Source organism: Euprymna scolopes, chromosome 5, assembly GCF_053919585.1.
Source record: "Euprymna scolopes isolate OS-2025 chromosome 5, ASM5391958v1, whole genome shotgun sequence".
NCBI lineage: Eukaryota > Metazoa > Mollusca > Cephalopoda > Sepiida > Sepiolidae > Euprymna > Euprymna scolopes.
Genome location: NC_136486.1, coordinates 162,887,403 through 162,904,345, shown reverse-complemented (window position 1 = coordinate 162,904,345; position 16,943 = coordinate 162,887,403). Strand labels below are relative to the sequence as shown.

At 37.7% G+C, this 16,943-nt stretch overlaps 1 protein-coding gene across 1 annotated transcript in view; it reads right to left on the bottom strand.

Annotated features, from left to right (window-relative positions):
* Positions 1-16,943, bottom strand: part of LOC145277030 (uncharacterized) — a 112,884-nt gene that overhangs the window by 62,470 nt on the left and 33,471 nt on the right. Inside the window, exon 3 of the mRNA XM_080128634.1 lies at positions 5,751-6,422. Within this exon, the coding sequence (XP_079984760.1) occupies positions 5,751-6,422 (672 nt within the window). The remainder of the gene's footprint in view (positions 1-5,750; positions 6,423-16,943) is intronic.

The following is a 16,943-nucleotide window of genomic DNA, read 5'->3' as shown; positions in this document are numbered from 1 at the left end:
CTGGAATTGCATTTCCTCGCTTCCACCGCAGTTCACTACGTTCCATCCCGACCGCCAATCTCAGCACCCATGCACTGTCCTTCAACTGCACCGGGTTCTTGTACTCCAACCCGAACTGCGCTAGGTGTTCTCTTACACGGGTCACATGGGATATTCCACCAATCATTTCGACATTCATGTTTGTTTTTCTCCAAGACCGGCACCAGTCTGCATGTAAAATCGTCCTAGAGTATCCTGTATCAATAAGTGCCAAACATTTTTTTCAACATGTTCTGTCAACATGGATGCCTGTCACTGGGAGCGTCGTGTTCGCATTTTGGTGGGGAAGGAGACTGGCACTTATGCATTTTCCCCTTGCTTGTTTCATGAGCAGTTCCGAGCCCAGTGTCCATTCTCACCACACGGGTAACACCGTGTTCCACATTTTCAACAGTCCTTCGCAAGGTGGCCTTTAACATTGCATTTAAAACAGGTCACATTAACAGGAATATTCTTGGCCCTGATTTTGTTCCCCAGTCGTCATCAAAATTCTCGGTCTTGACATTAGCTCCCGCATGGTCAGGGCTTCGATGTTCGGCGCCTGTTGAAGAGCAATTGAGATGACATCAGGGAACCCAGTGATGAAAGTCAATTTCGTGAGTCTCTCTAGGCCATCTCCTCTGAACCCGGTCAATCCAACCAACTGCCTGATTTTGTTGGTGTAAACATCCACATGTTCGCCAGCCCACCTGACCATACTTATTTTTATGTATACTGCAAACGTGTCGTTGGTAAATGCCTCTTTTAATCGGGCCTCAATCAGGTCTATCTTCTTTTGATCGTCCTCCTCCATTTCCATGTACAGGGTCGGTGCATCATCTTCCAGATACAAAGGTAGCAGACTCGCTATATCATCCACCTGTTGAAGTTGTGCGACAAGTCTCACTTTTTTCAGCCACACTACATCTCCCTCGCCAGAGAACGGTTTGATGATATCACTGTTCATCCGCACCTTCGCCATAGTTGAGCTGGAAGAGCTTGTAGCAAAATGCAGTAGGCAGAAATCAGGAACAAAGATAGGAAATAGTCAGTTTCACCCTGCACCGCCCACCTCTAGAAGAGAGGGATTTCTTGGCTGTAATAACCGTAGGGAAAGAAGAAGGAGACAGAAAAAATAAGGCAAAAGAAAACTCGCTTCTTGCAGATTCGTGGTTCGTCACAAAGAACAATCCAACTGCCAAAACCACCTACATACAATCTGCAAAACACTGCCTAACTGCTTCCCAGTGTCCTGCCTTTATAGCGGCCGGGAATTATATATTTGCATAGAAGAACATTATGAGAGGATTGAGAATGGTTGCATACGCAAATGAATATATATATATATATATATACTAGCAAAGGTACCCATCGTTGCCTGGGTTCAAAAACAGCATACAGAAAATGGACTCTGATTTATGAAAGTATGATAGGTTATGAAAAGGAAGGGTTGTAATGAGATAGCTTCGAATTTGGGGGTATCAAAACCAAAGCAAAATATGATGAAAGTAAAAATAAAATAGATAAACCTTATAATTTATTATACCATACCTGTTCACACTGAAACACTTATCACAATATTCTGTGGATCTATATTAAAAAACCTTGTTAAACTTTGTGACATATTTCCATTCTATGGAGGTCAGGCGTAAACGAACACCCCATAATTTTATTATATCATATTTCTTCAAACCGAAACATAGTTATCAAAGTACACTTACGCAAATAGATATGAAAAGTCTTTATTAAAGTTTGTGCCTATTTCCATTCTATGGAGGCCAGGCGCGAACGCAGGCCCCACAATTTTATTATACCATCCCTATTTAAGTTAAAACATACTTATCAAAGTATTATTATGTACATCTATATCAAAAACACTTGTAAACGTTTTTTTTTAATTTTTTATTTCCATACCTTGCACTGAAGATTCTCGAAAGGATGAAACACTAGTGTCTGTAGGTATTTAATAATTATTAGAGTAAATAATTATATATATATATATATATATATATATACATATATATATATATATATATACACACCTTAATAATATTTTTTAACCAAAACTTTTAAATATTAAAATATATTAAAATCCAGTAATGTTAATATACCAATAAAAATTAAAGTCAAAATTAATTGATTGACTCAAACTTCATGATTATCAGTTTTTATAATCGAGCATTCATATATTTTCACAAAATCAAGACAATAGAAATACAAAATCATAGCATCATATTGTGTCTTTTCATATTCGTTAAAATTGTTTTGTGATCATTTAGACAATTTAAAACATTCTCTCATTCAAAAATATTTCAAAATAGCTACTCTTCAGACGGCGGAATACACTATTTATACATATATGAACACATTTCTAATGTCTATTTAAGAGAGCACGCAGTTGGACCTACCTCTACCCAACTCTTCTGTTTTTTGTTTATAATACATATGCATATATATATATATATATATAGACACAGAGATAGAGAGAGAGAGAGAGAGAGAGAGAGAGAGAGAGAGAGAGAGAGAGAGAGAGTGCCTATTAAGTTTCTAATAAAATTTACTTTTCACACAAAGGTTTTTTGCTCTAATTTTAATGGAATTAAAACTGAAGACAAATAACTACTTTTCTTAGCCCATTAATGGTAAAAGTATTTAAATTCATAAACTACCCGACTTTCCTATGCGGACAGACGCCACGCTAGACGATCTGAAAATCACCCCTGCTCAGGTGCATGCTACCATAAAAAACCTTGACACTTCAAAGACATGTGGACCCGATCTCATCCCAGCTGTGCTATTAAAAAAGTGCTCAGCTGAAGTAGCTCCAGTTCTCTCCAAACTATACAACAAATGCCTTAATGAATCTTGCTTTCCAGGCTGTTGGAAAACTGCTTCTGTGGTACCAGTATTCAAGAATTCTGGAGAAAGAACGGACCCATTAAATTATCACCCCATTAGCCTCCTCCCACTTTTTTCCAAAATATTTGAAACCTTAATTAACCATGCTCTAATCCATCACCTTACAGATGCTAAACTTCTGACTGACTAACAATATGGATTTAGACAAGCCCGTTTCACAGCAGACATCCTCACTGTAATCTCTGAACGTATATAGCACTCATTGGCCAAAGCCGGGGAGGGCAAAGCGGTAGCCCTAGATATATCTAAGGCTTTTGACAGGGTATGGCATGAGGGTCTCCTCAGGAAAATTAGATCATACGGTATCACTGGTAGAATACTTAACATAATTAAATCCTTCTTAGATAAGAGAAAAATCCAGATTGTCCTCGACAGTCATAAATCTAAACAATATGATATAAATGCGGGAGTGCCCCAAGGGTCTATCCTTGGACCTCTGTTGTTCCTAATATTCATAAATTACCTCCCCGACAAAAGTGCCTCTGAGATGGGTATATATGCTGATGACACCACACTCCATAACAGGCATGACAGGAAAACAAATGAACACATATCTAAAGAAATGGCAGAAACAGTAGAGGATGACCTCCCATTTGTAATGGAATGGGGACAAAAATGGATGGTCATGTTCAATGCTACCAAGAATAAACTAGTTTCCTTTAATAATTACAAGAAACCTTCTCTACCACCAATAGCAATGGCCAACGACACTTTATCTGAGAATACATCTTTCAAACTCCTTGGCCTAACGTTCACAGGAAACATGAGTTGGAACAATTACATTGAAAGCATTGCCAGGGCCGCTGCAAAGAAGGTAGGCTCTCTCTACCGTGCTAGAACATTACCAACACCCGAAAGTATTCTGTACCTCTATAAGGCCACCATTCGCTCATGTATGGAGTATTGCTGTCATATTTGGGCTGGTGCATCTGCTACTAGTCTCTCACTCCTAGACAAGGTTCAAAAGAGAGTCGCCAATCTGATAGGCCCGCAACTGGCATCTAAGCTTCAGCCTCTGTCCCATCGACAAAATGTTGCATCCCTCTGCCTGTTCTACAAGTATTTTAATGGAGAATGCTCTGACGAACTGCAATCACTTGTGCCCCCATGACGTAAACATCCTCGACAAACCCGACAGGAAGCTAAATCTCACCCCCACACAGTAGAGATCCCTAGATGTAAAAGATCTTTCTACTCCAGTAGTTTCTTCCCCAGAACTGCTAGACTTGGAATTCCATTCAAGGTTCCTGCTTCCCTAACTGTACTTACGTGCAGAAGTTCAAGTGTAATGTGAACAAACACCTTGCTGCCAAAATCCCTACATAGTACACCAGTAGATGTTACCCCTGATAGTAGCCCCCCTACACCAAAGTGGCAATGTACCTTGTTTGGGGTGAAAATGTGATAAAAAAAAAAAAGAAAGAAAAAGGTATCTATTTAGTAAAAGTGAAAAAAGAGATTAAGGAATTCTAATGTTTAGACTATAGAAATAGTCTTTGGTTTTTGGTTGACCAAATATGATGTTTAAAAACTGAAAAGTCTGGAGAAAGCATCTTCAAGACGCACTTTCTATCACGTAAAATTTGATAAAAAGATGTAAAATGTCAGCCAGCAAATTCTTCATCTAGCTAAGAATATAGTGATACAAAAACGTCTTTTTTCTAACTCCCTTCAAATCTAAAAAATAAAAGGTTCATGTCTAGAATTCTCCCTAGATTCAAAAACAAAAATAAAGAAAAATCTGTATGATATACGTACCCATGACAAAATGAAAATATCAAATTCCAAAATCATGTAAGTTAATCAAGTAGTTTTATTTTTTAAATAATAAAATATTTTTTTTATGAGTGACAGTCCACCATTTTGAAAAGAAAAAGCAAAAGGAGATAACTCAACGGAATTTAAACTTGAGATTTTTGTAATGACTACGAATTCCCATTTATCACTTAAAAATGATTTTCTTTATGAAAATAAAATTACATGATCCATTTACGTAATTTTTAGAATGTGATCCTTTTACATGGTGATCACCTCTTATCAAGGCCCGAAAGCCACTCGGGGATAAGGGTTATTGTGTGCACAGTAATCAAGGGGATAATATCGTAGTAATAATTGGTATTGGAGATTTGATAAAGTGTCTTACTTAAGGGGGCGATTAATCAGGAATTTGTTTATGTTGGACTTGAAGACATCCAAGTTGTAGTCAGGTGGGAAACAGGTAAACGGAAGAGAATTCCACAAGCGTGCACTTCTCAGAAAGAAGCTTTGTTCATGGAATCTACGCTTTAATTTGGGCACAGATAAAGAGTGGGGGAAATTGCTGACAGTGGTTTTAGCTAGAGGGGCGTTTCTCGTGAAAGATTAGCGAGGGGGGGGGCAGAGATTGGGGCTCAGACGAGCACTTGCCATGGAAATAACGATAAAACAAAGACAGGCTCGCAATGTCTCTTCTGTGGGAGAGAGGTTGCAGGGAAGAGAAAAGGGCATCATCCACTAATCCACGAAGTCTATTTTGTACTTTGTCAAGGCAGGCTAGGCTGTTTTTAGAAGCTCCAGCCCAGATGTGGCAGCAGTACTCCATCTTTAGACGTACTTGACTTTTTTTTTCTTTCTTTTTTTTTTTTTTTTACAAGGGGATCACCACTTATCAAGGCCCGGAAGCCACTCAGGGATAAGGGTATTGCATGTACAGTACGTTAGTGTGGGGGTATATTTTGTTCTGTCACGGATACATACATGATACATATTTTTGTTTTTATTTTAATATAGGAGGAACCCTGGACAAGAATTAAAAGAAAATAAGTATTACTTACCTTCTGTGTATTGCCTTCCATGTTTTTGGGGATAGCAAGCACTTTTCTGCTGGTACTCGATATTTGATTGTCAAGTAGAAACTTATTTCTCGAACTGGATTCCTCTCTTAACAAGTTCATAATGGTAGTATCTTGGAATGTTTGTGTGGGTTGAGTCTGCCGATATGTGGGAGCAGGAGGAGCAACAGCAGATGAAGATGGTACTGTCCCATTTAAAGCCTGATTGGAGGGCTTAGTATGAGGGTTTGTGATCACCACCATCGACTGGGGAGGTGAGTTTTGAGGGGCCGGTTTTGCTGGAGCTGGTTTTGCAGGGATCGGTTTTGCTGGAGTCTGTTTTGCTGGGACTGGAATCCTGTTTCTGATGGTTGATGGTGCAGATGGTGCGGTATGGATGACATTTTGTTGTGAATGGTTATCAAAGTGATAGCCCAAAGGGACGGTATTTTTAGAAGTTTGGGGACGGACAGTAATTATGGAATTTGAACTGCTGCCACTAGCACTACTTTTACATGCATTGAGGATGCTTTGGCCACTGCTGATGTTTTGGTTCTGACCAATGTAATGTAGTTGTGAAGGTAATTGCGCAGCAACAGGTTTTGTTGGTAGCAATGGAGGAACTGGCAAAGTGTCACATTTGAAATTGGATTGTAATTCAGTTTCTTTTTCATCCTGGAAAATAAAAAAAATATATTTGTAGGTTTTTAGCTGAATTTTTGCATCTTGTTTTAACTAATGTCTTCTTTATTTTTTGACTACATATTAGATTTTTTTTCAGGTGCATTATTCATTCCTTCTGGGTTGACCTTTACTCTTGACCTGAAATGGAACATGTATATCAAATCCATTGCCAAGGTCACTGCAAAAATGGTGGGATCCTTCTACCGCTCCAGTAGGTATCTCACTCTTTATGCAATTCTCTATCTATATAAAAGCCAGGTACGGTCAACGATGGAGTACTGTTGCCACATCTGGGCAGGAGCTGCTAGAAGCAGCTTATCCTGCCTTGATAGAACACAAAATAGACTTTATAGCTTAATGGGGGGGGACCTTTTCTCTTCCCTGCAACCTTTTTCCCACAGAAGAGACATTGCCAGCCTGTCTCTGCTTTATCGTTATTTTCATGGTAAGTTCTTAGCTGAGCTTCAATCTATGGCCACCCCCTTGCCAAACTTTCATGAAAAACACTCGTCTAGCCAAAACCACTACCAATAATTTCCCACACTCTTTATCTGTGCCTAAACCTAAACGTAGATTCCATGAAGAAAGCTTCTTTCTTAGAACTGCACGCCTGTGGAACTCTCTTCCGATTGCCTGCTTTCCAGCTGACTACGATCTGATTGTCTTCAAGTCCAACATAAACAAGTTCTTGATGAACCGTCCCCCTAAGTAATCCAATTTACAAAATTTCCAGTACTTATGTTTACTACGCTATAATCACATCGACTAATGTATAATCATTAATCCTTATCCTCGAGTGGCCTCTGGGCCTTGATTAGTGGCGATTCCTATATAAAAAAAACAAAAAAAAGTGCTGTTTCCTATGGACATAAGTACAGATCATTGGGAGGAAATATCAGCCTATAGAAATAAACAAGGCATAGCTGAATCTACCCTTTCTTCTCTACAACCTCTTCTCTCACAGATGTGATGTTGCTAGTCTCAGTCTTTTCTATAAATATGTTTTCCGCACATGTTCTTCAGAATTTTCTGATAAATTTTCTGCTTCTTTTGTTCCAACTTGTTTGACTCGTTGGTCTCGTGGTCTCCATCAATTCGCAGTTTTGATACCTCATTGTAATACAGCTTCCTATTCCAGTAGCTTCTTTCCAAGAAACACAGGTTTGTGGAACTCTACCAGCTGACTGTTTTCTTCCTACCTATACCTTTATATTTTTTCAAGATAGTTAATAGGAATCTTCTGTCTTTGAGTTCTTGTTGGCTCCTTACTTCAAGTGGCTTCATAGCTTGCTGTATAAGCATGAGTTATCTGTCCCTGACAAAAGGAGGCAACCGGAATGATCTCCCCTGGGCAGGAAGGAACTAGAGCGACATCCCCTGATTTCTATAAATACGGTGAACATGGGCGCAGACATTTGTATTTTGTATTGAGCTCACTACAAGCTGCAAGGATACAATATCCCGCTTTACTCAACTCTTACATGGTGCTACAAACAGATTTTTATAGTAAAGCATGAGAAATTGTTCAACAGCATTGGACATTGGATATATTCACTATCAAAATATCATGGAGCAAGAAAACGTGCTTTTGTTAAAGCAACTTGTTGAGCTGCAGAAAGAGAACGTCGAACAGAGAAAAGAAATGCTTCGCAGTTATCCCAACATATCGCGAATGAAAAAAAATGGAATAACCCTCGATAGAACTGAATACAACTGATGGGGAATGGGCACTATTTTTGGACACCTGGGCATGATACAATGAGGTATGTGGATTGGAAGACCCAGCTTTAATTTGGAACACACTACAGAAGACCTGTACACGAGAAACAAACAGGTTACTGTTTCAACATGTAAGGCCAGAAAGGCTTAACTCTGCCTCTGAGGATTGCCTTCTTCATCAGATATGACTGGTGGCCATGTGAGGATTGCACAAAGAAGTCCACCGAGAGAAATTCTACTCCATGAAACAGAATGAGGGTAAGTCGGTAACTCATTTTTTATTGAGGTTACATGGCCAAGCCAAATTTTGTGAATTTTGTATTCAGTATCCGAATGAACTGACTTGCTGGCAGCTAATTAAGTATTAAGACAATATGGTTGCCAGGCAGATGATAGCGGGGTTGCAAAATACTGAGCACTAGAGAAGGATACTGGTGAAGGTAACTTTACTTATGACATTAGAACAGAAGTTCTTACAGTTGGTTTGCTTGGAGCTAACAGACAAATCAATTCCCTATTTTAATGATGCTACGTACCCTCTTCTGCTATCTGGTGTACAAAGGTTGAACCATGAGCAGCACAACTAGGAGACAAAGACTCCTTTAACTTCACGATATACAAAACATTGCAAGGGTTGCAGGAAGGCATTACACCGAAGAGAATCGATTAATCGAAAAGATTGTCCATATTTGCAGGGTGGTGGAGCAACTAAAAAAGGTATGTCATAAATTTAAAGGATCCAGAAAGCAGTGTCGAAGTGAGGAATTGCTTATTTTAACGGATTAATTTTCTACTCAGATACAATAAAAAACTGATGAACATGCCTCACTCGAGTGGGGTAGGAAGCAATTTCAGGTGTGTGCCCCAGAATTACCCCCCTCAGTTACAGCAGAAATAACTATGATGTCCAAGAGTCATGCAACTTTTGGACGAGTGCCAAAGAAACCTGTAAATCCATTCACCCATTCCATCCAAGCATTTGCAGATACAGGGGGCGAGATTCGCTCGGTCGAGCCCAAGATTCGAAGACTCCTCGGATACCCAGATGAATACCACCCACCGGATAAGAGGCAACTGCGAAGCATTTCTTCCCTCAGTTCGATGTTCTCTTTCTGCAGCTCAACGAGTTGCTTTAACAAAAGCACGTTTTCTTGTTCCATGATAAGAGGCATAACCAACAACCGGCTACACATCAAGGGAGTCCTGTTTTTGTGCATAGGGGTGGGGTTAAAAGAAACACGACAAAAGGTATATGTATCAGACAACACATCCGGTTTCTACTTGTCACAACCATTTAAAGATCTGGACCTTTTGCCTTCCAATTTCCCAACATCATTGTTGCAGAGCAGCTCTGTAAGAACAAAGGAAACTACCCCTTGTGGATGCCTGTGCAGAGCACCAGTTCTGAAGAAACCAGAGAGGATCCCATTCAAACCAACAGACAGGAATTAGAACAATGGCTGAAAGAACATTTCAACTCAAGCACATCCAAATATTGTCCACATCAACCACTACAGACAATGAAAAGTAAACTTTTACAAATAAAATTCCTCCCAGATGTGACACCAACAGCAGTTCACACGCCAACACCTGTTCTCCATCATAGGAAGAAAAATGTGAAGCAAGACATAGACAGAGACATCACACTGAGGATAATAGAACTGGTATCAGTAGGTACGCCGACTATTTGGTGTTCATGAATGGTGGTCACACCAAAAACGGATGCGTCACCAAGGCGGACAGTGGATCTACAGAAGTGGAATGATGCCACCATGATGGAAACACATCACACCTCATCCCCATTCAATCAAGTGTCAGCGATACCAGCATACACCAGAAAAACGGTACTAGATGCATGGAATGGATACCACAGTCTACCGCTATCTCTAGCTGCATAGGATGCCACTACATTCATCACTGAGTGGGGTCGATATAGGTTCTGTCAAGCCCCTAAAGGATTCCATGTATAAGAAGATGGTTACACTCATTGGTTTGCTGACATCACCATGGACATGACTCGGAAAACCCAATATATAGATGTCAGTCTCCTATGGGACGAATCAATAGAATCATTATTCTGGCACATGATTGACTATATAAATCACTGCGCCAGGAAAGGAATTGGATTTAATCCAGACAAGTTTCACTTTTTGGAAATAGAGGTAGAATTCACAGGGTTTCTAGTTATTGCATACAAAGTTAAATCCACAAAAAGAATGACAAGCCAATCTTAACTTCCTTACCCGGACAAAAATTACTGGGGTTAGATCCTTATTTGAACTCGTGAACCAGGTGCCGTAAGTCTTCTCACAAGCAAAAGTTATGGCTCCCTTCTGAGAGTTATTAAAGACAAAGAACAGAAAGAGCTATTGGGACAAAACACTGGAGCACATATTCCAAGAATCAAAGAGAGTGATAGTGAAAAGGATTGAGATAGGTATCCAAATGCTCAAAACAAACAGGCACTGTTAGGACTTGCAACACTATATTAAGACAGCGATATCGCATTTACTATTTCAGAAACACTGAAGATGGGAAGGTGAATTGAACATGAGAAAGGATCGTAGTTGTGGCAGCCACAGATGAAGAATGCAGGACTTTGAGAGGTCTAATTCAAAATGGCTTCCTTCAGTCATGTAATGATATCGCACTCATGGCTCGAGTCTTCTGGTTTATGCATGAAGAGTTATACTGCCTGGAAGGAATTACCATGAAAGGCAACAAAATCTTGATAGCTCGTCTTGAGTTGTAAGCCATATTTACTTTTAGAAAAGTTTCCGATGGGAGTTATTCTATAAAAGTCCTGGGAATGATGAATTCTCAGTGGAGAGCTGTTCTGTACAGGTTCCGGACTTCATGATTTTGCAGCCAGAGAGCAAGAGATCCTTCTCGTGTTGACATGAAAAAAATATGTGCAAGGTTGCTAAAAAGGTTTAATTATGGAGCAATTCTGGTTTCTGATTGGTTGATAGCAGAACGTGAATTAATTTGATTCATCAGTTCCTAGCAGCAGAATAGAATCTCCCAACACTGAGCGACCGCATTATGAGTCAAATCCCTTCACCCCGTACATCAAGGCAAATGCAAGACAACAATTGTTCTGGCCAGGTTTAGATGGCAACTTGTAACACAATCACACCATCTCAATCTAAGGAACCCTTAATGTCCCTAGCTGACCCAGAATTTCCATTCCAACAAGTGGTTGTCGACTTTGTCGATATACAAGGTAGAAATTTATGGTGTATGTGGATTGATATACTTGATAGGTTGAAGTGGTTCTGATGACGTTGGGAAGGGCTAAAACGGTACACAATACCTTGAGAACGTGGTTCTATACTTACAGTGCACCTGAAGAAATTTCTTCCGATCATGAACCACCATTTGAGTATGACTCCTTTTTGAGAACTGGAGTATACGGAAATGTACCGCATCAGCCTATTATGCAGAGTTAGCTGTTAAAACCGCAAAGTGCATTCTAACTGACAACACGGACAGTTATGAACGCCTATGCCACGATTGGGTTATTTGGGCATTTCTAACCCATCAAAACACTTCTGTCCAAACCTTGACAGGCCCCTAGCCATAATGCTATATGATTGGTTCATTAAAAACTATTTTCTCATTTTACGGGATAAATACCAAACAAGAAAACAGTGGAGAGAAATAGGTGAATTAAGAGAGGTGGTAATGGCCAAGAGGCAAATGCAGAACAAACAGTTCTACAACCAGCATTATCGTCCACCCCAGGAACACTAAGTAGAAGATTTTCACGAGATCCAGAACCAGGACAGTAACTACCAACGTTAATGGACAAAGACGGGGAGGATCGTAGAGACACAAGGGAACCGACAGTACCAAGTGTGAGTAGATGGGAGCAATAGAGTAACATTGTGCAACCATCGGTTTCACCATAAAAATATACCCAGTTGTGGATGGCCCATATTACACTACACCAAGAACTTTGAACCCGTTTATAAACCATGATCCCCCACAGAAATAATTTCTTGAGGAAGCAATGGAGGTTGAACGGCGCATCAACATTGAATCGCCCAGCAAGCATGAAGAAGAAATGGAAGTTGATAATACCACAGGAGAATATACACACCCAGTTAGTCCTCTTCCGTTAAGTAAACCTTCATGTTGGAAAACTAGAATACCAAGGAATTTATCACCACAAATGTGCGGAAAGTCACACAAATTTTTTACTGCATATGAAGATGACTAGAACAATTTGTCTTGTGGTCATTAGGGGGAGGAGCACGTATAAGAGTTATCTGTCCCTGACAATAGGAGGCAACCAGAGTAATCTCCCCTAGACAGGAAGGAACTAGAGTGACCTCCCATGATTTCTATAAATTTTGTCAGCATGGGTGCAGACATTTGTATTTTGTATTGCACTCACTACGAGCCAGAAGGATACAATATCCTATTTTACTCAACTCTTATACTTGCTTGGAGCGATTTCCATTAAAAAGAAATACATAATTGTGAATAAAAACCGCAGGACATTCTAACAACCTTACATTAATCAGATTATAAAGTAAATCATATTTTTCGATATATATGGTGGGATAAATAACTTAAATAGTGAACGATAAAAAAATAATGGGGGATCAATGATGTAAACAAAATAGAGATAAAAATGAGAAAGTAAGAGAGAAAAGAAAATAGAAAAAGGAAGAGAAAAGAGGAAATGGGAGAGACAGAGAAAATAAGGAAAAGAGAGAGAGAAAAAGAGGAAGGATGGGAAAGAAAAAAAAGGGAAGATAGAGAGAAAAAAGAGAAAGGGGAGAGAAAGAGAAAGAAAAAAGGGAGAGAGAGAAAGAAAAAAAAGAGGAAGGCGAGAGAGAGAAAAAAGGGGGAGAGACAAAGAAAAAAGGGGGAGAAAGAAATACTGAATGGTGGGGAGAGAAAAAAGAGGAAAGGAAGACAGAAAAAAGAGGAAAGGAAGACAGAGAAAAACGAGAAAAGAGAGAGAAAAAGAGGAAGGAGGAGAGAGAGAAAAAAGAGGAAGGAGGAGAGAGAGAAAAAAGAGGAAGGAGGAGAGAGAGAAAAAAGAGGAAGGAGGAGAGAGAGAAAAAAGGAAGGAGGAGAGAGAGAATAAAGGAAGGAGGAGAGAGAGAATAAAGGAAGGAGGAGAGAGAGAAAAAAGGAAGGAGGAGAGAGAGAAAAAAGGAAGGAGGAGAGAGAGAAAGAGGAAGGGAAGAGAGGAAGAAAGAAAAAGAGGAAAGGAGACGAGACAGATAAAAGGAGAAAGGGGGAGAGGCAGATAAAAAGAGAAAGGTGGAAAAGACAGAAAGAGAGAGAGAGAGAGAGAGAGAAAGGGGAAAGACAGAGATTTCTAAAGCTTGTCTTTTATAAAAATGTTTCAGTTTTGGCTAATTATTTTATAACATCGATTTATTTATTTCCTTTTTCCTAGGAGGGTAAACACAAGGTCTTGTGCGGGTGTGATGCAAGTGGTTTTGTGGAACGAACTAGATTCGAACATAGAACACCCAGGTTTATAGTTTATGCCATTAATCACATAGCCGTTCCCCAGTATCCCTTCTAAAATCAAAGTGTATATATAAACTGAGAACAGAGAATCAGAAGGATGATACAACAATAGTTTTAAGTTGATTTTAGAAAAGGCGAGCAAAAATGAGAAGAGAGAAAATATTTGGAAATTCCAAAAGGCTTTCATAAATATCAAATAACTAGCAGGACCCGTTTCTCGGCATTGTCTGAGGAAATATAAAAAAAATGCTAACTAAAAAGTATTATGAAATATTCTTTTTGAATTACTAAGTTTTTTCTTTCCTTATTTCATTGTGTAATTTTTTTTATGTTTGTGCATACATGTGCACCCCCTTCCCCATGTGAAATTTATAAACGTGAACTAGAAAATATTTAATATAATTTATGCATGTTATTTCAGAGCAGTAGCAAAGAAAATATATTTCCTATGTTAGTTTCGTAAATTAGTGAAATTGTAATTCTTTTGTTTTATGAAGCGCTAGATAATTTTTTTTAAATAAGTACATCGAACAATATATATATATAATAAAAGGAGCAAAATTCGCAAGATAAGAAAAGATTATTAAAAAAACTTTTCAAATTCGAAAGTGCAGAAATATAAATGTAAAAGTATATATCTATAGAATTACAACCTTATCCAGATTTAAAAGGCTCAATGTCAGTTACAGAGGACTTTTCATTCCTTCTCTAACCCCGACTATTTTTTAAAGAGATTCTAAAGGATATCTTACAGAACTCTTTTTGGGCTCACTAATCGAACTTTTGGATATCACTAGATATTTATAACCATACATGTTGGAATTTGCTGAGTATTCCCTTTCATTTTTTCTTTCAATTTTCTTTCTCAAATGTTTTGAAAAAATTGAGTTAACCAGCAAAAATAGATACTTATGTATACTTAACTTTTTTTACTCTTAGGAGAAGAGCCTTTCTTTGAAACTCCATGGAATAAGGAACCTTTTACCTTTATTTCGTATTCCTTGTTTTGAATAAAATATTGTAAATTTAAATCTACAATATCTTTACATTTTCTACTTTTTGTGTGTGTGTGTGTGTGTGTGTGTGTGTGTGTGTGTGTGTGTGTGTGTGTGTGTGTGTGTGTGTGTTAGCCAAATAAATCCGGAGCAGGAAAGTAGATCCAATATCTGGAACAAATTTTTTTTTTGTTTCTGTGATTAAGGGAGGTAGTGTTTGATAAACACTGCTGGGGAGCCATGGTTTAATATGCTGTTTTGTTTTTAAATCCCCAAAACAGTGCTGATGATCCCTGAAATAGCATTAGGACTATTGTGAATTCGAGAAAGCAAATTGATGCAGGGTTTTTAGGTGATGAAATGACTTACTGACTAAGCTGAATGATAAAAAAATATTAAAAATTAAATAAGTTTTTTTTCTACAGTTTGAAAGGTTAAAAAACTTTGAAGACTATATATATAAAAAACAAATCAAGATTCAGTAGGTCACTAGTCACATGGTTTAGTACATTTTAAGCACCGCATAAAGTATATGATGAAAAAAATAATAAAAGATTAAAATAAAAATTTAAATTTGATTACTTCTCACAACTTACTTGAAATTTTCCCCTTGTTTGACCTGCGGATATCTTCTAGAATGTATTATCCTCTGCTGCATGCCCTCATCCTTAAAATTTTAGCACAGGAATAAATCTACATCCCTAATCATTGTCCTGAATCATGAAAGTTGTTCACACATATTAAACCTCTTGGGCAATATATTTGCAAAATTAGGGTCTTGCCAATATTCATATATCCTACCAGCCTCTTACCCTGCAGCAGTGGTTAACGGCTACACCATTACCAAATTTGGTTTAAAATGCATTTGCCGGCTTTATTTTGGGCGAGTATTTTCTTGTTTGAGAGCTAAACGAGATCCTCAAAGATTATATAGATCTTAATGAGAGATGAGGAATATGAATGATGGTGTGACTTTTACGTCTTGTGATCTTAAAACAAATGAAGCCAAAATGCCGATGCCAATACGAAACGAATGCAATATCCGTAAAATTAGAGGGAAGCCTAGCTTATCTTCATTACAGAACCAAAAATGTCAAAATTCCAAAAGTAATGTCAAGATTTCTAAAAATAAGAAATTAAACAATTCTTCCAATATTTCAACTCTCGATTCATTTAAAGTTGTTCTTTAAATTTGTGTTAGCGTAATAATTAACAGTGCAGAATGTGAGCTAAGTGCGTCCTGTTGAAACCATTTCATTACAACTTTCATATACTCTATTTTGGTGAGTACCTGCTTCTAAATAAAAGCGGAAAACAAATGCCAACACTATAATGAAACAAGTAAAGAATAAAAATTCTAACTTGCTCAAATATATTCAACGAAACTCAATCCCAGAATGGGTAAAATGAAATTCCCAAACATGAAACATGACTATTTGGTTCTTTGTCGTTACTGTAGCAAAATTTAAAAACTGAAAAATTGAATTTCAAGTAAAACCAATGGTATCCGCCAAATTGTCATGTCGCAGTAATGAACATATCCAAAAATTAAGAAACACGATAAGGTAGAAAATTAATTATTAAGGAAAACAGTTTTCAAAGAAAATTAGAAAAAATGAAGTTTTGCTAAATTAGCCAAATTTTTTAGTTTTCAGAAAAGATTTACCTCCTTTTTGCGACGATTCAAACTCTCTGGTTTCTTTCTTTTTTTTTTTGAAAACTATTTTCATTAATAATTAATTTTCGACCTCATCGTTTTTCATAATTTTTGGATATGTTCATTACTGCAACAAGACAATTCAGTAGATACCATTGGTTTCACCATAATAACAAAGAAGAACTGACTATTTTGCACCAAATGTTTTTTCTTATCATGAACACTTAAATCAAGATATAGTGACACTAAATCTTATGTCCAGAATCCTTATTCCAATTTTGATAAAATCCATTACATGATCCAAAGTTTAAAGAACTGTTAGCTTGAAATTCAGAGAATCTTGCCTAATTTGTTAATGGCGATGGGGTAACCTCGAGTGGCATTCAGGCTTTAATAAGTAGTGACTCTCTTGTAAGACAAAATAATTTAGTAAAAAAACTGAACTTTGAATTTTTAAATAGAGGTGGATGCCCATAATATGCTGGCGTAAACCTTTTAAAATAAATAAAATTGGGAAATATTTATTAATGGATATCGAATACCTATTGTTAAAATTTCACAAAAATCTGAGTTATCTGAATGTTTATCAAAGTAAATAACATTAAATATATCTCACTTGTGTTAAAAAATTCATAATTGTTT